Source organism: Pterocles gutturalis, unplaced genomic scaffold, assembly GCF_000699245.1.
Source record: "Pterocles gutturalis isolate BGI_N339 unplaced genomic scaffold, ASM69924v1 scaffold12261, whole genome shotgun sequence".
Taxonomy (NCBI): Eukaryota; Metazoa; Chordata; class Aves; order Pterocliformes; family Pteroclidae; genus Pterocles; species Pterocles gutturalis.
Genome location: NW_010105633.1, coordinates 23993 through 47500, shown reverse-complemented (window position 1 = coordinate 47500; position 23508 = coordinate 23993). Strand labels below are relative to the sequence as shown.

General features: G+C 37.0%; 1 protein-coding gene across 2 annotated transcripts in view; it reads right to left on the bottom strand.

Moving 5' to 3' along the window:
- EPC1 (enhancer of polycomb homolog 1 (Drosophila)) overlaps positions 1 to 22252 on the bottom strand; it is a 24345-nt gene extending 2093 nt beyond the window's left edge. The window contains exons 1-13 of one of the 2 annotated variants that reach the window (XM_010087471.1): positions 22099 to 22252; positions 20204 to 20349; positions 19912 to 20118; positions 19394 to 19542; positions 17848 to 18004; positions 16327 to 16503; positions 16135 to 16224; positions 15901 to 16049; positions 14261 to 14613; positions 1649 to 1767; positions 1481 to 1567; positions 699 to 840; positions 225 to 591 (exon numbers count right to left, since the gene is read on the bottom strand). In XM_010087471.1, coding sequence (XP_010085773.1) covers positions 225 to 591; positions 699 to 840; positions 1481 to 1567; positions 1649 to 1767; positions 14261 to 14613; positions 15901 to 16049; positions 16135 to 16224; positions 16327 to 16503; positions 17848 to 18004; positions 19394 to 19542; positions 19912 to 20118; positions 20204 to 20349; positions 22099 to 22198 — 2243 coding nt within the window. In that variant the 5' untranslated portion in view covers positions 22199 to 22252. The remainder of the gene's footprint in view (positions 1 to 224; positions 592 to 698; positions 841 to 1480; positions 1568 to 1648; positions 1768 to 14260; positions 14614 to 15900; positions 16050 to 16134; positions 16225 to 16326; positions 16504 to 17847; positions 18005 to 19393; positions 19543 to 19911; positions 20119 to 20203; positions 20350 to 22098) is intronic. The other variant, XM_010087472.1, reaches the window with a different exon arrangement.
- Between the last annotated feature and the right edge of the window lie 1256 nt (positions 22253 to 23508).

The window sequence follows — 23508 nt, the reverse complement described above, 5'->3', positions numbered from 1 at the left end:
CACTTTTGAGATAACACTTATTTTTGATCTGGTGGCTAACAGAACATCCTGGAAAATGACCAGTGTAAAAGCCTGTCTATACTCCTCCCCAAGTATCCCTTTTTGACCACCACTACACAATGTTAATTTAAGCCAGCCTGATCTAATACAAGTCTTATTTGCCATAAATATATTTATTAAGCAAAATAAAGACTGTAAAACATAAGCAAATGTAAAAAACCCACCTTGGTACTGCATCCACAGAAGATGAAGCTGGAACCTTGGGCACCTGACAGTTTGTTGCTGCAGCCAGCTTTAAGGCAGACGATGGAACAGCACTTAAAGTCCTAGGTATATGTCGTGCATTGAGTGTGGTAATAGAGTTTACAGTGGCAACTGATGAGGGTACAGTTAATCGAATATTGTTCCCAATCAGAACCTGAGTTGTTGCAGAATTGGCAGCAGTTACTTGGTGACTCAGTGCACTGTGGGAACTTGAAGTCTGCGTTATATTTGAAGGCTGTAACAAGGCTGAACCTGCTGTTGATGATGAACTTGTATGGACAAGTGCTGTAGGTGTAGTACTACTGAGGTGTAAGCCCTTGTACACTCCTGCAAAAGAAAAACAGTAAGCTCATTTTTCAGAAAATACTCAGCTCCAGACATATTTCCACTGTAAAAATCAAGATGCAATCAAATTCTGTTGAACAGCTGCATACCTGAAGCTTGAAGAATGCCATTCACCCCAATTCCAAGCACCACATCATCCTTCATTTTGAATCCCATCAGTTGTTCTGATGTAACCAAAGCTGAAGCAGCAAACTGAGCACTAACAGAATCCAGTGTCTTGGAAACAAAACCCTAAAAACAACAATGGTGGCAAATATATGTAATTGAGGCTTCCAAAAGTCAGTACTCTCCCCATTTTAAAGCTACACACAAACTAGTAAAACAAAAATCAATACATGTAAATCAGTACTGTGGCCCAGTCATTCTCTCTGACCAAACACGTCAGCATTTGGTACAACTAGTTAAGATATGAACTGTGATTTTTTTTCTTTTCCTCCAGGCACTTTAGCTCCATTACAACAAGAGAAGAAAATCCCCACAACTATTTAAAATACAAAGAAACTTATTTCCAAAGTTTTATGGAACAACATTGTTTCACAGGTCAACTTGTTTTCATAAAATTCCAAACCCAATTCAGGCTTGGAGGTTCAGACTGCAAACAACTGAACCTTCTTATGTGTGTGTCACCACCATCATCACTACATATTTTTGAATATCAGACACTTCCATAGCTGTATGGAGGACATATTTAGGAGTTAGCTTTAGTTATCAACTAAACATCCTGCTCTAAAAATCCCCCACTATCAAGAGGATAATGACATGGCTGGAGATCTCTGCAATTCATATTTCTACGGCTTTGAAAATTTCATTAATTGACTGACCCATCTTTTTTTTGTTAAGAGGGAGCAGAGGCAATGCCTGCCACACTCACCTGCAGTGTCCCTTCTAAACACTTTACAGAATGGCTATGATGTAGATTCAGGCGAAAGCCACTTTCCTGTTGGTTAGTTTCAAGGTTCTATGGCAACAGTTGACAATTAGAGATGAACCCTGGTGGGAAACAATGAGGGATAAATCATAGCACAGACAAATCCCTCACCTGTGATGTGTTGGCAGAGGAATTACTATTTGCTTGCTGTTGATGAATTTGTGCAAGCTGCTGTTTCTGCATTAGTGCCAGTTGCTGTTGATGTTGCTGGTATTGTTCGGCTGTAAATGCTGAACAAAATATAAAACGAGAAAATACTATATCAAAATATGTAGGTGTTGTGTATATAAACACATCTATTTTATAATCCTAAAAAAAATAATAATACACCACAGCAGGTTCATAAGAGCCCTTAATGCACCTTTGGGGCAAAAAGGCTACCATTCTCCTAGAAATTTTTGTTCAAATTAAGCGTTGTCTTTTTAAGCCGTTTTTTAGTATATAGGCTTTAATTGCTCTGCTGCATTTAGCTCAAGGTACCAACAAAGGAGGGGGAGGAGGAAACCAAAAACACAATCTAAAGCACCAAAACCTCTCTAATTACAAAGAAATTACAAGTAGAAATGGCATCACTGTTTTCACTTTGTGAAACTATAGTATCTGTATTACTAGTAAAGTAGGTCTATATGAAAAACTTGGCAACTACATCCTTTCAGCCCTTTCAGCATTTCAAAGGTAGCAAGTACCTACAATTGAGATTTAGGCTGAAGTTTAGTTGAAAACATTCAATTGGGTATGCTTACAACTATGAAGGCTATCACAGTACAGTATTGTTTTCAATCACACATGTATAAGCAACTCCATCCAAACACAATGTGACAGAAGTACATCCTTCTCTCTAAAATCTTTGAAAGGCGATGCAGTAGTCAGTGCATTGCAAGTCAACTAGAATTTTATCCACCTAGTCCACAAGTATAAAATTGCTAAAAATACCAGTATCATGCCTACAGATTCACAAGGGGATGCCCAATGGCTCAGGGGTGGGGAGCCATTAGTTCATTGATAAACTTTGTTATGTGTGAGGATCATTTTATTTAAAATTTACATTTACAAAATGAAAGGCGAGTCTCAGTTTTCAATTTAAAACTGAATCAAGGCTGGAATGTGAATCCCATTACAAATTCAGTCTAAGATACACCTTTTAGATTTTTCCTTCAATTTTCAATTTGGATTGTACAAATGCTCCCAAATAAGCAATGTAATTATATTCATACTTCTGGAATGCAGTGAAATCACACTTCTGGGGAAGTTCACTACTGCTTGGCAACAAACCACCACCACACATGAATCCTGTTCACAAATTCCTTTTTTTTTTTTTTTTTTTGTTAATCTACTCCTTTAGGTTTACTTGCCTGAAGAAAATCTGTTTCTATCAAAACTATAATAATCTCCTGCTTCTGAAAACAACAGCATTCTGAAGAGAAATTGTACCTTATATATAAACTCGAATAACAAGTCAACACAAATGGCTAACCAAAATAAGAATATTTGCAAATAAACCGAGCAAACACTGCTGAGCATGCATTTGTCCAGTGTACTTGCAATTTCCCCCCTCCCTGGCAAAAACATTGTTCCAAATACTTCTATTATGTACTGGAAATAGCACTGAATTATTACCAGCACTTTGCTATCTCAGCAGTTGAAGTTACAAATTTTAATTTTGCTGTTACAATCAAGTTACTAATTTTAAGTAACATTTTTCAGCAAGTAGGGATGCAGCACTTTTTTATATTGCCATTGAGTGACAAATTACTTCCCAGCACTCTTACAGTTAAATCTCACTTCAACTTGCTTCATTTCTTCACTGTTTTAAAGTTATTCCTAGGGGAATAGCTTAGTAGTAACACTGTTCATAAATGTCCTTACTAAAAAAAACAGCCAAACCTGAATTCATAGACCAAATATTCACAAGTTCGCTGTTTAAATTTTAATTCTACTTTACATATAGATTTTTTTTAAATTGTCACCAAACACAGAAGTTAGAGCAAAAAAGCTTCAACACACAAAGATTAGCACGTAGAAAGCTCAGTAGCAGCAGCAGAGGGAGAAAAATGGGATGTACTATTCTTGTACTGATACTTAATTTATATTGACCAGTTAGTAGTGACTTGTTTTTTAAAACCCCTAAAATTTAGAATCAGTACGGTTTAGCCAACACAGTGCCAATGATATTGAAGGTTCCATGTATTAGTAAGGTATTTTATTCTACAGTATGACACTGTAAACATATTGCTTAAGAATGGGTTGCGTAAGTGATGTAAATAAAGATCTCACAGACTGACAGAGAGGAAAATGGGCAAAAAAGAATGTTATACCACCATCTTTGACTGAATTAAGATTAGAAGTCTCCACCATCATAACCACCTCACTTTTGTCCATTTGAGTAAGTAAAAATTATTAATAGTTAGTTTCAGTTTTCAAGCCTTCAGTATATTTTGGATTTTAGCTATAAAGTAAGAGTTGTAGTAAGCACAGTCACCTATGTTGGTTTAACCAACTCCAAAATATTGTTTTCTTTTTGAAAAACAGTAAATAAAGTCTGGTACAAGCTGTGTTCGTTTAGGATAGCCATTACTTAGGACAGTCTTTAAATGCTCCTCCTTTCAGGAAGCAACATATGGAAGAACTGTATTTTTCAAATTATGCACCAGTATACTTCTTTTTAAGTAGTCTGTGACCCTTAGAGCTGTAGGTTTGCCACCACTATAAAAACAGTTACACAGCTGTCAAAGTAAACAAGTGACAGAAGCCCACTATGACCACTACCCTCATCTATATTCAAACTGCTGCTTTTCTGCTCAAATATCCAAACACACATACAATACTGCCTCGAAAATGCAATGGAAATTGCTATTTACCTGTCATATCTGAAAATACACTCATGAACAATTTACTTCAGGTTTTTCAATTTAGGTTAAAACATTCAGCAACATTTTTGCTGCTTCCCTTATTAAAGATAAAAGCTACTAAACATTTCAAAATACTATTTAACACTATCAGAGATTTTCTGTGAGATTCTGAATTAATCAGTTGCATCCAGTTCAGAAACACAACACTGCCCATGAAGGACTGCTGCAAGCTACAGCCTCCTAAAATAATCTGATTGATATTCCTTTTCCATTCCACAGCATATCCAGATATACTCACGTACTAGAAGAGGGTATAGATTGTAATTACGAAAGCTATCTCTTCCTTCTCCAAGCTAAAGCAGCATTACATTGAAGGTTTTGTTGAAAGTGTTACTACTTCTGAGAACTATAAAAACCAAAATGAATCATTATTGATTTTGAAGACCTGCAAACTAGGATAGTGTACTTCATTCCTCTTCTGTTAAAAGCCACCATGTATTCTGCTCACTGTCACTAGGCTTCTTCCCCTCTTGCTCTCAGAGTACAGTATATATTACACTTCAATTGAAAAAAAAAAAAAAGCCTATTGATTGTGAGATAGAAATTGTTTCTGAAAACCATCACTCCCATGCACTAGAAGTGTTTGTATTTTACACAAAAGTACTTCTACACATTTAACCTTACCTATTCATTTTCTGTAACACACAGCTATGGCTGGAACTGGGGAAGGCTTCCTGGGGAAATCACACACATGCTGAGCATAGTGAAATCATGGGTGTACTGTCTGTGCCTCTACAACTGCAAGCAGAGTCCTAAACTTCTCAAAGAGCTAGTCTAAGTTCAACTGGTGTTCCACAGGGGTCGGCATTGCGACGAATGATGTTTAACATCTTTGTTGGCAACAGACAGTGGGATTGACTGCACACTCATCAGATCTACTGACACCACCAAGCTGTGTGGTGCAGTCAACATGCTGGAGGGAAGGGATGCCATCCAGGGGCACCTTGACAGACTTGAGAGGTGGGCCTGTGCAAACCTCGTGAAGTTCAACATGGCCACGTGCAAGGTCCTGCACATGGGTCGAGGAAATCTCAAGCACAAACACAAGCTGGGCAGAGAATGGACTGAGAGCAGCCCTGAGGAGAAGGACTTGACCAACAGGTCAAGAAAGGTGATTCTCCCCCTCTACTCTGTTTGGTGAAACCCCACCTCGAATATTACATCCATCCAAAATGGACCTGTTGGAGTGGGTCCAGGAGGGCCATGAAGATGGTCAGAGGGCTGGAGCACCTCCCAGACAAGGACAGGCTGAGAGAGTTGGGGTTGTTCAGCTTGGAGAAGAGAAGGCTCTGGGGAGACCTCAGAGCAGCCTTCCAGTACTTAAAGGGGGCTACAGGAGAGATGGGGAGGGACTCCTTATCAGGGAGTGTAGTGACAGGATGACGGTAATCCTTTTAACCTGAAAGAGGGCAGATTTAGATTAGATATTGGGAAGAAATTTTCTACTGTGAGGGTGGTGAGACACTGGAACAGGTTGCCCAGAGAAGCGGTGGATGCCCCATCCCTGGAGGTGTTCAAGGCCAGGCTGGATGAGGCTTGAAGCAGCTTAATCTGGTGGAAGGTGTCCTTGCCCATGGCAGGGGGCTGGAACTAGATGATCTTTAAGGTCCACTCCAACCCAAACGGTTCTGTCACTCTATGAACTCTTTTTTTAAAAAGCAATTCAAGTAGAGTGCATTGCCGACCATAGAAATGTAGCTGCTATTAATGGGTTAATTATATGGATTACAGAGAATGTTTTTTTCTTGCCTGCAAGGCTAGCAGAGATGAAACTACACAGTTACCAAACTTAGCATCCTGTTAGCATCACTTTCTCTAGAAAAACAGTAACAGTGTCCTTAACAACTCTCTTCCAGAAATTTTATTACCTCTTCTCATTTTTATTCTAAAGAGAAGAAAGAGCACAGCTGAAAATCCTTCTTCTGTGTCAAAGAAAGATGGTAAATGGAGAAGCAGCAAAAATGAATGTCGTGTTCTGTTGTGTCATATACTGGTCTTGTTTCTGTACACTTAAATTGGCAACCAGATTTCTGGTAACTCAGAAGGGTACTGCTACACAAAGTTACATATCCCTGATATTACTCGAGACCTTCAAGGCTTTAAAAAAAATTAGTAAAGCAACAGACAACTGAACAGCTTGAAGTTAAAAAAATGGACAAAACGTAACATTCAATGGTTAAAGACAACATGTGAGATTTTAAAACAGATTCTTGCCTCAGCAGCCCTAGACAGGAGTGCACCATATTTAGACTCTTCTCAAACAGCATATTAGGGCCACAGTGGTTCCATGATACAGTAATGACTACGTAACACTACAGAATTTACTAAATTGGACAGTGACAAAACATACAGTTTTCATTCACTACACAGAATCTGGGGTGAAGGCTGTAATATCTCAACCACCACTACTGACACACTATAAATAATAACATAATAATTCTAGAATATCTCAACTGTCTTTCATAGCTAACAACTGTACCATCCCCCAAAACTTCTACATACTTTCCAAGACACATTCAGTAATTTATACAAGTCAACTAACTCCTTTCCTAACTTTCAACATTAGGAACTTTTACAGCACAACCCTATCTGGAATTATCCACATCTGAAGATGATTGTCAGAAAATGGGTAGCTCAAGTTTTACTGAGACTAGACTACATGACTGCTTCTTACTCATTTGTTTCCAGCATACCATTTTAAATTAGAACAATTAAGACTCACTATGCTTCTGAATTGTTTCTGGGAGAATTCCAAATCAAGTTACAACATTTCAGTTGAGACAGCCTTCAGGATTTTAAGTCAGTACATTATGTTATGCTGTTATCATCTTCATTTAACAGCTTGGAACAATGCACACACCTATTCCGCAAGTGTATTAGCGCTATACTTTGCTAGCAAGAGAAATGTTTTCTGGCTTACAGTCTGCAAAAAGGAATGGAAGGCAGAAGAAAAAGCTTTAGGAGTTTGCAGCTATAAATACAGGGAAAGAAACACTGTATGTTACTGAGACTGACTGACAGGATAAATCACTGCTTAGTATACCCCCTTAGCGACAGCCACAAATCTTGTGCAATAACTCAGTTTTTTAACACCACACTACACTATGAATACATTTATCTACAATCACTTACATGACTATAATTATCCCAAAGATTAGAGACATCTTGCTTACATATCAATTTTTTTCTCAAATTAAGCTACTGAATAATATCTTTCAATTGGAGGATTCTGTTTACATATCTATGAATTTCTGTGGCATGCTGATACTTTTCAGGTGTTGTTTTCTTGGTTCACAGAGTAACAGTGATGCTGTCAACAGACCTCTCAAAGATCCACAATTCTCAGCAGTTTTATACTGCAATACAAAACTGTTACAGTGCTAACTAGTTTTACCACACCATTTAATGTGTACAAGCCTTACAATGCTGTAGCTTATATTTAGCGTCTCTGAAAATCCAAGGCCTTCCCAGAGTGGCCAAAACCAGCGAGAAGGGAGGCTAGCTGTGGAATCTGTACGAGCAGACTGGTCTTTGTATGGTAAACAACCATAGCCTCCCTCCTGACTGCTGCTGCACTTTTTACTGTGAGGTGACTCACTAGTTGTTACTCTGCTTCCTTGAGGTAGGAAAATACTAACTTACAAAAAAAATTGACCAAAATAACTCATTTGCTAAAAACTAGGAAGAATAACCTGAAAAGTAGAAAATGTATGTGCAAACTCCTGGTCCCTGTACTAGCATTCCTTTTGATTTTCTGAATGAAAGATGGTCACTAGGTTTGCCAGGGAAACTGAATAAGCTTTGTGGAGTAAACACAATGACCTATCCAGGTACGCATTTTCTTTTTTTTAAATAAAGTTTTAAAAAAATTAATAATATGGCATTCAAACAGCTTAATTAAACCTTTCAGCAAATGCTTCAGTCCTGTTAAACACGTAAAGAAATAGATAATTAAATAACAGTAACTTAAAAAAGCAATTCCTTCATAACATTAAGTATCTGTTATCACAAGCAGAAATGTTATTTCAGTAGGAAAACTGAAGCATAATGACTATATCGGTTTCAAAGAACCTCTCAAAATCCATTCAGAGTACTGGATTCCCTGATCCTTCCAGCTGAAGGGATGGCCACTAAAAAGGCAGTCTTCATCAGGTAACAGAAGACAGATCATGTAACTAAAGCTTCCAATTGAGAAATCCCATAAACTACAGAACTGCTGAAGTGTGCAGAAAGATGATAAATCATGTTACAATGTTTTCTTAAGGGAAATACATGAGAGCATCACAACCCTGTTGTAGGATAACAATTAGAAGTTACTAATGCCAAAGCGCATGCAAAGCAAACATAGTTCACAATACTAAGTAATCCAGAACATCACATTTTTTTATCTCTTACGAGAGATGTTATCTGGCTTACACTGCCTGGTTAAAGATTTTCTACTATATAGCAAGTTCTCACCAGTGAATTCGGAAGATTGGAGAGACTTAGAGCCATCAGTGTGATTTAGTATTTGATGCACCAGGCCCAAAGATGTTTCACTTTCTGAAAAGAAGTTCAAGATTGATTTTACTTAAACATGGCATTATTAGATACTACGAGAACATGAATAATTATGCCCTTGATTATTACTACAACAGCCTTATACTTCAGCCCAACAGAACTTAAGTGTGAAAAATTTGTCACATCAGAACTCTAGACTTAGAAATTATAAACTAGATATAAGATCTATATATGCACTCCCTACTTGGTAGTGAAAGAAAAACCGACAGAAAAGAATTAATGCGGATTTTTACCAGACATTGAATGAAAGCTAGAAATGCTTCCCATGCACTTATATTTGTCTGCCCATCATTCTTAATATGAGTTTTCAACAAAATGTCACAGGCCAGCTGCGGTACACAGTTTACTCTGGAGTTATACACGTGACCATCCATGCAAGGAATGCAGACAAATTAACACTTTACACAAGCCCAAAGGACCAGCAACTTGAAGCAAAGTATTACTCCAACTGGGCTGAAGCTGAATGAGAAAATCTAGTATAACTACAAAGTCTCAAAGCCTCCAGAAGTGCTTAGATGTTTTAGTAAGTGTTGACTATTTCTCCATCCCCAGTCACATTTCCCAGACTGAAGAGGCTTTTCTTTTAAGATTTCCTCTTTCAACTATGCCTAGGACGGGCTATAAACATCTATTACTCCCAAGGCCGCTGCTTCTTCAACTAGGATCTCAGTATCTCAGCCACAGAGGGACCAAGACTGTTAAGTTTCAATAACTAACTGAAAAAGGCCATTACAAATGTTAGTATTTTTCTTGAGCAAGTTTATCCTGCAGTGTGAAAATAAGCATTTGGAAAAGGGAAAACAGTAAAACAAACAGCAGTGTTGAGACTATTACAGATACAAGGGTTAAATAAAAAGATCTAAACACAGCCAGGGATGGCATAAAAGCAATGAAAAGGCAGGCCAAGTCCTTCTACTATGGTGTGAGGGACTGCCGCAGGGATTGAGGCGCTTCGTCCATGCTTCTTTCCAGAAAAGGGATTCATGAAGGAGGGTGTCAGGTATCCTTAATGAGAACACGAAAAAAGAATACACATCCATCAACTGACAGTACAAATTTGGAGATGGAAATGCTAAACACACATTTGGAAACTGGAAACACAGTTCACCATCCTGCTAGATCCCCAGTGTGCAAATCTGCTTTTAAAAAGCAGATTACGAGACACCAAAAAAGATCCAAATCTGGCAAAGATGTTATTTCTATGGAATCCCCACAGAAAAAGTTACTGAACAGCAAAGCACAACTGGCAGCACATCATCTAAATCTCTAGTTTACAAGAAAATGCAAGGTAAACTACTCTAGATTTTTTAAACTATATTGTGGATGCCTGCAATTTTTCACCTACAGTAAGGTCTACAATCCCAAATATCATAACTATAAGAATTTTCAGTAAGGCTTCTGCTAGAATACTTAAGCTTCTCCTCAAAGAAAGAATTTCAAATTTCATGGGTAGACTCTAGTTAACTGCTAGCCTCTTTAGTCTTGACAGCTTGCAGACTTTCTTTCCAATGTGACCCAGCTTCTGGATGAAGAAGGCTGAAAAGAGTAGAATGCAGATGGTTGCCTGGTCTTACTGTGGAGCCTGGGAACCAATGCTCAAATCTTTCACTAGTATCTCTGGTCTGCCTCCTAAACACAAGGCTGCAACAGAATTATACATGCTGTGCAGTTTTAAATGTGTCTAACTTTTGATTACTAGATGCAAGCATCCAAAAATATGAATGCAACATATTTAACAGCAAGTCTCCAGCAGAAAGCACATAAGGTGATACAGTTCAGACTTACTTGCCTGGCACAACTAGAACAATCAATCTAACAAGGAAGACTAAATTCCTGGTACACAAATACTTCAGATGAATATTCATGCCTACTGTACACTCCAGACTTAAGATACAACCTCCACCTCTGAAGATTACGATCCAGAAACTTGATGAGATTGTTACCAATACAGGCATCTTTTCTGAAATAATTCTGTTGCGTTTTGTTTAGAGTGAACAGCTTCCCCAATGAACAAGTTATTCCTTCACAAGAACCACACTTTTATGCTCGTCTGCTTTTCAGTGGTGTTCTGTAACACGTGCCTGAAGATCCTTGAATCAAGGTCTTTTTGCAAGACTGCAAATGATGCTTTTTCAGAATTCTTCACCAAGATTTAAAGGAATCACCCTCTTCCATAGTGAGGCTACTTTTCTTGGCCACTTGATCCTGCTGCCAAAGTCAGCACCCAAGTCCAGTACAAGCCCTGTTTTCAAGTAACTTGTGAAGGATTTTTAAAGACATCCCTTCTCAGTTTACACAAAAAAATCTCAATGCAACAACTTCATCTTCCACAGATCTTTTACACTGAGCACTCTGAAAGCGAGGACCAGAATAACTTGTATTTCTTCAGGGTCAAAGGCACTTCAAGACAATTCTAGCTCTTTGGGGAAAATTCTCTCCCATCTTCAGGATGGAAAACAGTACTTCCTGTAACCAGAGAATGGTATGTCACAGCACAGCTTTTATAACATGTCCTCTGATTAACAGAAGACCTGTGATATGTTCTCAACCTCATGCCTGTGCTGGCCATGACTTGAAAAGCAAGGTTTTCCACAGCAATTTTTCCATGCCAGCAGCATGCTGTCTGGATCATTCAAGGTGGAAAAAGCTCAAGACTTTCTAAACCTCTTCAGTATGGAAAGAGAGAAATTTTATCATGTGATGATGTACAATAAATACAGCAACATGACCACCTCTGCTGGCCACTACAGAATGTCAGGATGAACTTAATCTTAAAGATAAGCAATATGGTTTGACCACAAGTCACAACAGCAGCAAAGAGAGAAAAGGATTTTTAAAAATACAGATGCATTAGTGTTTGCTGGTAAAAAAACCTACTGCCACTTCAAAAACCTAAAAGGCAAAGAGAAACACACCTAAAAAATCCACACCCACAACAAACTCCCACCTTTTAAAGACAGATAAGAAAAAGGAACAGTAACACTCTACAGGGTTGTAACCTGTAGAGCGTATTAGAAAACTCTAGTACAGATGTTAGACACCTGATGTTCCTTACAGTATTCGCTACAAAAAAGATGACAATGCAGCACTTGCAGCCCCAACTGACGTGCACCTTTGAAGAAGTTAAACTCATACACAAGACGTACATGAGACATACAAACACACCTATAATCTGTGTAGACAATGTATCTTAAAGAATCCTTTAAGAAACTGAAAAAAGAACACCAGAAAACTGAATAGTGCCAAGATGAACTAGACTGTATTCTCCTTTCAAACACTTCCCCCTAAACAGACGACCATCATTACACCACGTATACACAAACACATATACACCTCCAATGCTACAAGAATCCCAATTAAGATCATAAATACTTATACAGATACAATATACGTGGTTATATTTAAAAAGTCACTATCCCAAGATCGTGATAACTAATTTAAATTGTATCTATGAATTCAGACGTAGTTATATTTTTTAATGGAGTATTCCATTCCTGTATCAAACCCTAATAAAAATATGAATCTAAACTCCCCAACATGTAAGTTTGGAAAAGCCTGGAATACTAACCTAAGTATTTTACACAAATGAGAAACTATCTGCATAGAATTTAATGTAATATGCTACACACTTAAGCATGTGTTACTTTCCCACAGGCTTTAAAATACAACCACACAATTAAAACCTTGGACAGAACTCATTACCACAAATAACAATTGCATTTAATTACTAAATGGATGTAGATACACATCTTAATCATCTATTTAAGGAAAAGAGATGCTACAGGGGTGTGTGTTTATACATTTATATACACACACCAAGACATATGCTTTAAACTCAGTTTGAACAGCCGATTTTTTCAAGTCTACGTGATTTTCAGATGTAATATATTGCCCATTACTACTTTGTAGCGTATTTATAACCTATTCATCACACATTAGTTTTGTTTTCACACTAGTAACCTGACTAACATTTTATCACAGTCCAGACTGCGGCTTCTAGACACTGTGCTTTCCTCTGGGCTTGGTTTACCAATTAGAAACATTGGAAGGGCAGAATTTGAACACCAAAAGATGCACTCAGGATCACAAACCAAAAGAATCATCAGTTTTAGCCCTAATGCATTTCCAGAAAGAGCGGTCATAAAAGAGAAAGAATGCAAGATGCAGGCAAAGACCTAAGCTAGGACAGCATGAAATAAGGCTGCAGAACAAAGCTGCCCACTAAGTCTAAAAATGCAAAGAGGAGGAGCTTTCAGAACAAAAAACAAACCAAACCAGGTGGTACAGAGAAGAAAGGTACAAAATATACTGGAAAACAGAAGGACTAAAATCATCCAATACCAGGGTATCTCTTTGAGCAAATCTCTAAAACATCCCACATTCTGGCAAGTTTATTAGGTATATGCATCTTTCCCCATCTGACTTCTACATTATCCAGGTTTTCTAATTTATTTCCAAAGCGGTAATTCAAAATGGCAAGGAAAACATGATTCTAGAGACTCCATACAAAATGGTGGTGAACTTCTGAAGTTATTTCTTTGTAAAAAACATAACTTTCTATAAAGATGACATTTAACGTACTGACTGATGAATATTCAAGTCACATTCTAACTACATAAATACCAGTCTTCCAGTGTGAAGAACCCAATATAAAGGGAGATGCTATCCAACAGTATTCCAATTAAAAAACAATTAACACCACATGAAGTTTTCAAGATCTAGAGGTGATCAGTCTGAGAGTTTTGCCAAGCATGAGCAGATGCATTGGTGGGGGTGGGCTGGGTATTTTTTGGATGGGAAATGGCATTTAATTTCATCTAAGTTCAAATAAGAATACATAACATGCTGGCATTTTAAAGGCAAACATGTTCACTATTTCCCACCACCACACTTTGTACTAGAAAAGAAACTGGAATGTAATATTTATATCAACATTTCGATCAATGTATTTTTAATTCTAAAAATCCAGAGCTTCACAGTCAAACCTTATACAACACTGGTTTCTAAACCTTCATATTTCTAAAATCATAACAACATACCAAGGTAGCATTTGCATAAATTTGAGAGACAGTACGCTACTGCTAACAATAAATACAAATAAACATTCTATGTAGCAAATAAAGAGATAAAAGTGAAAATGAGCTGTTACCATGAAAATAGACCATGATGTAAAGTATGCATGACCTAACAATATTCTGGATTTTCCGAGCCAAGTTTAAAATTTCTAGAAGCAAGTTTGTCAAAATAAACGTACCAAGATGTGCTGAACCACTGCTACTTTTACTTTGTATGGAGGTACTGCATGTCTGGGTCCCGGGTTGTGCTGTGCCTGTTCGATTTACACCCCTGTGTAATTTCCTACAGGAGAGTTCATCATTGTCACTGTCATGTAGGGATGGTGTCCGAGGCCTAAAATGCCGCCATCTACATGATTTGATATTGACTAGTATCTGACTGAGGTCTTTTGAGAAAGATTTGTCCGAGGTATTTGTTTCTGAGGTATTGGCAAATTGACTGATTGAAGAGTGTTGTGACGAGGAAAACATTTCCAAATCCAGCTGATGAAATGTATTATCGTAGTCCGAATGCGCTCTGTCTAGCAGTACCCTAAAAACACAAAAACAATGTGGAATTATACAGTGGCAAGAACGTACCAAGAAAGTAATCATTTTGCCATGTGCACTTGAGGACAACAAAGGAATAAAGTAAAAGAAACTACACAAAACTGTTCTAGAACAAGCAACCTCCACCCTCAAAACAGACACAGAATGCCTGACTAAATATTTTACAATAAGTAGTACATTTAGGTTTTTCTTCATATGTATATTCTAACTTTTACTGTTTGAACAGCTGATATACATCATCATGTATATTAAGACATTGCAACGATGTAATTTTTTTTGATCAAGTTGGAAGACAGTTTCACAACGCAAAGAAAAAAAATCTAGATAATAGAATTGCTTAAGTAACTAAAAAGCAATTCAAATGCCCTCCTAAAGTAACTTCAGTTCACAAGCCTTACTCCCATATATACTGAATATACCTACAACCATTCCAATGCAGTGAGGATGTCTCACACTAACTTCCAAACTCCCTTGCAAAATCCCAGTAAGAGCCTTCAGCTCCCAATCTGATTTTGCTGATGCACCAATCTGACTCGTTAATATGTAAAGAGGTTCTAAGCATTAATCTGAAAGCCAAATCACATTCTTACCTTTTTTAAATTAAAATTTAATATCAATGTACAATTTTCTTAAAGACATCGTACAATATTTAAGAAATAGAACTTATACACTGAGGAATTTATAAATTGTTTTCGATAAGATGCTTAGAATCAAAATGCCTGAAGCAAGTTCTTAATTCTTTGGTATTTTTGACAATGTTTGAAATTTAACAGTTATTGTCACTTGTAAGTATTCCTCCCAGAACTCTCCTCTAGAACTGGCAAGTCACCAAATATGGTCCAAATGCAGAAAAGCGTTTTCTGAAAAATGTGATTTTTGTTATTTTTAAATGCTATTATTTGAAAACAACTACGCAAATCATTTAAACACAAACCATCAATCACAACTGAAAACATACATGTATTTTCACCTCAGAACATGGGAGTGTCAGCAATAAGAAACTCTGGAAACATTTAAGAAAACAGTATTAAAGTAGCTTCCACCACTGCAGAATAAAAATGGTGACATTAAACAGCTAAGGAAATCTGTATCAAATTGAACTATTTAAAAAGCCAATCCCTCCGATATCTCCGTTTTTGAGGGGTTTGGGTTTTTTGAACTTTGTCCTTGTCTTATTGCTTGGTTTTTAGTTGTGGGGTTGGGTTTCTGGTGGGGTTTTTTTGTTGGATACTTTTTTGTCTGTTTTGTTTTTTAAACATGTAGCACTTACCTTCCACCACGGCCGACCCGTCTTCGTGCAAACCCAATACACCTCTGGGGTACAGTGAGGGTAGTTAAGCAGTATCTGTAACGCACATCTCCTAATCTTCCCTCTTTAGGGCTACTCCATGGCCAGCTGCCAGGTTGGTCTAAATGAGGCTTAAAATAATTTTAAACAATTAAACACAAGATGTTTTCCCACAACAATACTCTGTTTTATGATACATAGTGAAATTCTACTTACAGCATAGTACTGACAGCCTGCTTTCCTACGGAAGGCGAAAGAACCATCAGGATCATTTTCTTCCTCAGCCTCCGAAGAACCAGACAAAACCTTTGAAGAGGGGACGAGGAGTGTGAGGAGAGATATTGGTAAATTAATGAGTTTTTCTTCTATTCTTTCCCAAAACACAGCATAGAACTCTAGAAGCTCTACCTGGGAGAGAGGTTCTTCATCCGAGCTAGGAAAATCATACTGATTCAAATCTTTAGCATTAAAGACTGGCAGTGCAGTAGGACTTGTCTGTTGAAGAGTAGCAGCAGCAGACGAAGGTAAGACTTTTGGCTTCTTCTCATACTTTCTTTTGGGTCTAATAACATCAGGTTTATCTTGCTGCAAGGAAGAAAAAAAAAAAGCAGCGTAAAATTACACACACAAGCAAATTAGATTAAAAAGGAGAAAACTCCTGTATAAGCAAGCTAAAAAGTGAACTCATTTCTCCACCACCTTGATAGCAATACAGGCAGTCATTTAATGAATATCTGTATTTAATTTCCAGTAACTGAAACATTTAACAGACAAGGTGAAATCAAGCTCTGTTTGCTCAGTCCAGGATAGATAAAGCACTAGTGGTTAAGATAACAGTACTATTTTGGAGAAGAAGACTAAAATATCTACAACAATCTCCATAAGGAAACATTTTTATTTTCTAATATTTTAAATTAATAGGCACTTATGCTGTGTTAGGGAATTACTAAGTACCAAACAATGCTTTAAAGGTAAAAATAGAAGTTAGACTTCTCAAAGATACCCAGAATCTCAGTAAATACTCTAAAAATTAAACACATTTCCCCATACTATGCAAATTCAAGCTTAAGTGCATTTCTCAAGTTTCCAGGAAAGATTTATTTCATGCCGCAAGACACTGCATCAACCCAGCATCAATAATAGGTAAGTACACTCCAGCTATCTCAATTACAATGCTCTACTATAAATGGAAGTATTCAGCAATTCAAGCCACGTTGTCAGATTCACAACAACCTTTGGACACTCTTTGGTTATAAGAAGTCTTTGTTTAACAAATTCAAATTATACCTTAGCATTTCTCCTGTGTTACCTGACCTATTTAATATGCTCAGTTGTTGGCACTGTAGCTATGCTTTGTATGACACAAAATTAAAGCCTGCGGGCAAAAAAGTGCTGGTCAGCTTTCTAAATCAAATTATCTTATTTGATACTTTATTTAAATATAAAACCAGACAAATATATGCAGTGTGCTGGGAATATCAGTGGATCATATTTAAAAAACAAAACAAAACAAAAAACAACCCTTCAGATTAAAATAACTACATTAATTTAGAACACCTCATTAGTCCTATCTTTGTCCAATATCTAGGCAATAAATACTGTTTTGTTCAGGATATCCTAACTTTATGGACAGTACTAGAGAAAAATGTTTGTATCTCCCAGAATAAGAATATAATCATAGAATCACAGAATCATAGAATGGTTTGGGTTGGAAAGGACCTTAATCGCATGTGTCCTTCCATCTGTAGTTCGTCTATACTTCCTTTATTTCTGTCTTGATGAAAGTCTACATGTTATCATCATAACTTCAACAGAACAAAGTATTTTATTCCCAGTTTCAAAAAGCTTCCCCCCTCCTCCCATCTTAAAATGCTGTATCTTACTTTCGTAACAGCATGAACTAATAACTCGGTTACTGACATTACTCACTTTAACTTTAAATTCTTTCAGTTCCATAGCTTCTTGGTGTTTAAAAGGGCTGCTGTTAGTCACAGGAATGATGGGAATAGCATAGGTAGGTTTCACCGGCTGCCGCTGTGCCATGACCTCAGACATAATCTCTCCACTGTAGTCACCCAAATTATACCTGAAATCCGAATGATCATTTTTTTTATTTGTTGGAATGTTTACAAGGTATGTCTGGTAAAAAATTGTGCAACACAGAGAAACACAGACTAATACTTGTAACTGGGGGTAGAGACATCTAGAATGACAGCAAGAAGTACAGAAAGCACTGTTCCAGAAAAGGGGACTAATAACTTGGAAACTTCATTGCGATGACTAATGCTGACAAATAAATAAAAGGATAACTACCCTGTAAAGCCTCTAAAATATCTCCAAACAATAGCAATGTCAAGGAAAGAAGCAGAAACTAGGAGAAAAGGAGAGAGTTTCCGTCCGCATTTCACTTGGGGATACGTAACTTTAAAAAAATATGCATTTATCACTCAAAAGGTTTTAAACAGTGAGGAAGAGTGAGTTATTAATCAATTCTCCTTCTTCTGTGTTATGGAGTAGTTTCACAACAAGCAGATCCATGAAAACATTACATTTCAAGTCCTGTGCAAAGTGCCGAGTTGAAGTGCAGTTTTCCACTCTGAGGGGGGCACTGGAGTCTCTCCTCTATTCAACAGCTCATTTTCTTTAAAAAGCTATTGGAAAATCTCTGACATTTCCCACCCTCGGTATTTGTACTGAAAATGGTCAGTGCTTCAAAGAAGTGCCCCTGGTAATGACATTCAACTTGTCTCCCTAAGAAGCCAGACTAAGAAGTTAGGTTTAGAGCTTTAAAATACTGACTCACAACATTTGTTTTCAAACGTGGACGCATAAGCTAGAGAAGCCTATTCAGATTATAAGTATCAACCTAAAGAACAACTCCACATTGCAAATGTGATTCTTGGTTGACGGGGAAAGTGACAAGTTGACAGAGCAGAGCATTTGGTCTTCAGCACAGCTGACAAACAGGATATCAAAAGAAACACTAGTTGGAGATGACTCACAGAACAACATTTGATACTATACAAAATGCTTGTTCTCCTCAAGCGGGATCAAACTTTTCTAAAAAAGAACAGCAATAATGAAGAAAAAGAATGGCAATGACTGGAAATGACCTTAAAATTAGCTGGGATTTCCTTAATCTACATATTTAACATAAATTTCCAAATGAATTTACCTGAAACTATGATCTCTTTTCCTGTATAATACGTGGGATATACATATACATTTGAATACCTATACACATGTAATAAAACAATGTAGATGAGCGTGACAGGCCACCTTCCCATAATAAGCAACTTCCTCATGTTTTGTTTTGCTCTTCTTCCACAGACATATATGAAAATATGCTATCCTGTAAATGTGAGAGAGTCTAAATACTTATTTTAAAAATCTTTCACTGTTTTAAGTATTGGTGGGAACCAGAATACAGAGTAGTTTCCAAAGCCTTCTGCAGCAAATTTTCACTAAACATTACCTCTTTTCCATAATTTCCAGTGTTAAATGCAGCAACTCTCTCTTGCTTTTTTCCCTCCTCTTTATCATCTCCAGGATGGTTACTGCACGACTCAGATCTCGACGCAGCTTAAGCATCTTCTCATAAGATGCTTCATCATTTTTTCGATTCTGTAGATACACAGTGTATATGTTTCCCCACATCATTTAAATAAAATAATCTGTTTTAAAGTAAGTTCTAAATATGTATATATATATATATATAAAAATTACAAAGGTCATGTTATCCATGAGCTATAGCTTACCAACACCGTTAAGTAGGTTTAGCAGTAGATTCAGTGGAAAAATAATGAATACAAACTTTAATTCAGTAACTGTCCTAAAGTAGTCTATGTTTTTATCCTTGCAAATTAAAACAAAAGAACACCCCAGCTTTTATTGTTTTACACTACATAGCAGAATTGTTTCTTCACATATTCTACTTTTTGAGAGGGGGAGAAGGAAGAAAAAGAAAGCAGAGTGAGGTATTGATCTACTTACTTTTCGTGTCTGCATCTTTTCTGTTCGTCTTCTAAAAGCAACATAAGGATCATTTGTGCTGGAACCATCTCGCTTCTCTTGTTTCACTGCTGGGATAAGAGAGGAACCTCGACAGTTTTTCCTCTTTTTAATCCAGTACTCATAGACTTCTCTGATCAATTCATCATCTTCTTTCAGCAACAGCTTGGCCTCTTGCAGGCTGACTGGCTAAATGTAAAACCCAGCACATCACTTTCATACATCAATATATAGAGTGCGTATTTCAAATTCTTTATTCAAAGTACCATTGTACCTGCTGACCGCTGCCCTTTTCTAGTCTGTCTATCATTTCTTCAAATTGCAAAGGAGAGATGTCCATTCTTTTCTTCAGTTTATTCACAAAGATCTCATCTTCCGAATCCAAGTCATAATCTGGCTGCTCAGCATCCAAACTAAAAGCTAAATGATACAGAGGAAGTTCAAGTTAGTTTTATAACAGAAATGTTTTGTTCTAATATCAGTGTCTGGAGTACACACCAGCTCTTCTGAAGACAAAACCAAAATTATCTGTTAGAATGTTGTAATAATGCTACTTAAGTTGTATACCATTTTTTCTTTAAACAAATTACACCGTTAAAAATCAGGAATAAAAGCTGGTATCTATTTGACTATGCTTTTGTTAACCCATTAAAGCTTACTAGTGCTCAAACCAGCGAGCAGCTTTCTACCTCACTGCTTTCAGTACACAATTTTTAGATTGGTCAAAGTTTTCAATGCTGTCTAGTATTCCGCAGTTTTATGTACTGTATTATCAACAGTTAATATTTCAGCCCAAACATACTTCAAAGGTACTTCTACAAACATATGTGCAGACTGTATTACAATGACCTTACACATATTTTCATCAATTATTTTTATAATGCAGACAAGTCAGACTAAGCTGGTCTACCCTATATAGCAAGGCATCTTCAAACATAAGTAACGTTCTGCAGAATACAACTGTTCTGTTTTTCACAATAACCTACAAAAATGCAACATTCTGCATTCAAAACAACACTTCCCTAGTTCTCATGCCTCATTCAAGTTGTTATCATTCGTAAGAGACATTAGTTTCTTTCCAAGAGCACATCTGGAAGAAAGCACCGCTTTTTTTTAATAAGTAAATAGGTAGAATACAATGCAGCTGAAAACCACCACTTCAGTTTTTAGATGATTAGATAAGGAAAAGAAGAATTAAAAAGTGTAACCTTAGTATCAGCATGGAACTGTTAGTATTAGTCTCTTTATTTGCTTAGGAGCAGAGCAACATGTTCTAATCTACCTGACCTTCCACCTGATCTAGTGGAAGTTGTCCCTGCTCACTGCAGGGAAGGGTTGGACTAAATGACCTTCAAAGATCCCTTCCAACCCAAACTATTTATGATTCTAATACTTTTAGCCATTACTGAAGCTCAGATTGATATAGAAGCCTAACATTTAACCAAAGTTAATTAGGCATGAAATCAATTTACACAGCACAGATAATACTACTTTAAAAATTCTACTAATTATACCGTGCAACAGATTATATTTTTTATAATATTTTCAAAAGTTATCTTAAGTTATGTGGTGCCCATATCAAGGGTCACATCCATGAAGAATAGCTGCTATCTTCCAACAAAGACAAAATCCCAATGGATTTGCAAGTCATTGGTGTTATCAAAATCCACCTACTTTTAGATGTACAATATTTCCATCCAGGCATAGGCAAATATTACTACAACTGCCATTTCTGCTTGGCTTCCCAATCCACTCTGTCATTTTCTCCTGGTTAAGCTCCAGGGGACAGGTACTCCATTTCTTAACTATGTATTATATGTTCTCCCCTTCAAGGAGATTTGTGTCTACCCTTGCTAACAAACCTAAATCTCCCTGCAAGCTGTAACTACTAAGTGTTATAGAGGGCAGAAACAGGCCTTTATGTCGATAAATTTAAAGTATTAACATATAGACACAGACTCAAGAAGGACATCTATCTACCTCTTGATCAAGCACTAAATATACCTCTTCAGTAAGAAGTATGTATTCCTTCACATGCTGGAAAAAAATTAATTCTCAGAAGTCAGTCTTGATGCAAGCTCAATAGACATTTAAGAGTAATCTCTTGAGCTACTAGCAAAATAAGAGAGTTCTCAGTGTAGACTTCAATGAATGAGTTACTTTACTTACGCTGTATGTGAATCAGCTGCTTTGGCATTTTAAATTCTCCAGGATATATGGATTCATAGTACGCAATATTACTTTCTGCTTCTGGAACTGGTATAACCATATTATCCCTCTTCTCTCCATATACTTGTTGTGCTGAGATAGCCCGCTGGAGATGATGTTCCTATAAGCAAAAGAAGTCAAGATTAAAATCTGGGGAAGTATTTTCAGAGCTCATACTTTTTCAAGTCAAAGGAAGTCTATTTCTTTGCGAATGCTCTCATTCCAAATCCCTGAAACTAGACCTAAGGGAATCAGTATCACACCCTTGACTCAAAACGCATGCCATAAACGGGAAGGTTTTCCAGTAGGTGGAGCTCTCCCTCTTACACAAACACACAAAACACTTAAGCTACTGAACTTAGTAAGTCAAGTTGCATGTTCTTGGCACACCTAAGAATGTAAATCCATCTTTATGTACTTCTGGAGAGACACTTAAGATTGATTAGACAAACAGTGTAAACAAGTAGGTGCAGACAGATATTCACTCCGCTATTATTCTGTATTTGCTATGGCCATTTATAGCCAGTGATGTCAGAAATCCAGAAAGGAGGCCTGCCATCATCTCCTATTAAGAGAAGCAACTATTTTACCCAGACAGAAAATTATTCCTAAAGACATTCTCATATATTGCAATGGCTTCCATTATCCTGTTTCCCTTCCTAAATAAACCATGACGGTGGAAACAATTAACTTTCAGAAATCTTCAACTGTCTTTCAAGATTAAAAGTAAATCACATTTATATCTGTTACTACAACCCAAGTAACAGATTAGTAACATTACAACCTCTAGTAATTTTCTAATGCTACTATTCAAACACACTGCAATAGTATCAGCAGAGTTCACACAGTTACCAACAAAAACTCACACAGCAAGATGTGTGCATGCACATAAATTATTTACTGACAATGTAACATGGTATTTTTTCCCTAGTATCAAAGCTGGTTTCTGAAGTTTCTATACTGTTCCTTCATAAGTGCTCAGTAAACCAGTGCTGCATCAGTTGTGCCAATACAGCCATCAGTGAGGTGCTATAAACCAGATTACTGAAATACTTGAGACAGGAACTGCAGTGAAAGGGTGGCAGGGATAATAGATTTTAATACTGAAGTAAAAACATAGTGTTCACCCGTGTGATCTTACTATATTTTTGTCTGACTTCAATTCACCCCCTCTTCAGTACAACAAAGGCAATTAACATCACCTAAACTTAAAAAATCAACAGAATTATAAAACAGACGTTACTGTAAGCTGCAGAGTTAGTCCACCTCAAACTAAAACTTGTTCCAAGGTACAACTCTGCTGAAAGGATTCACGGGATTTTAGCCTTTCTTTACCTTTAAAGAAGCTGCAGGAATTTTTTCACATTTTTA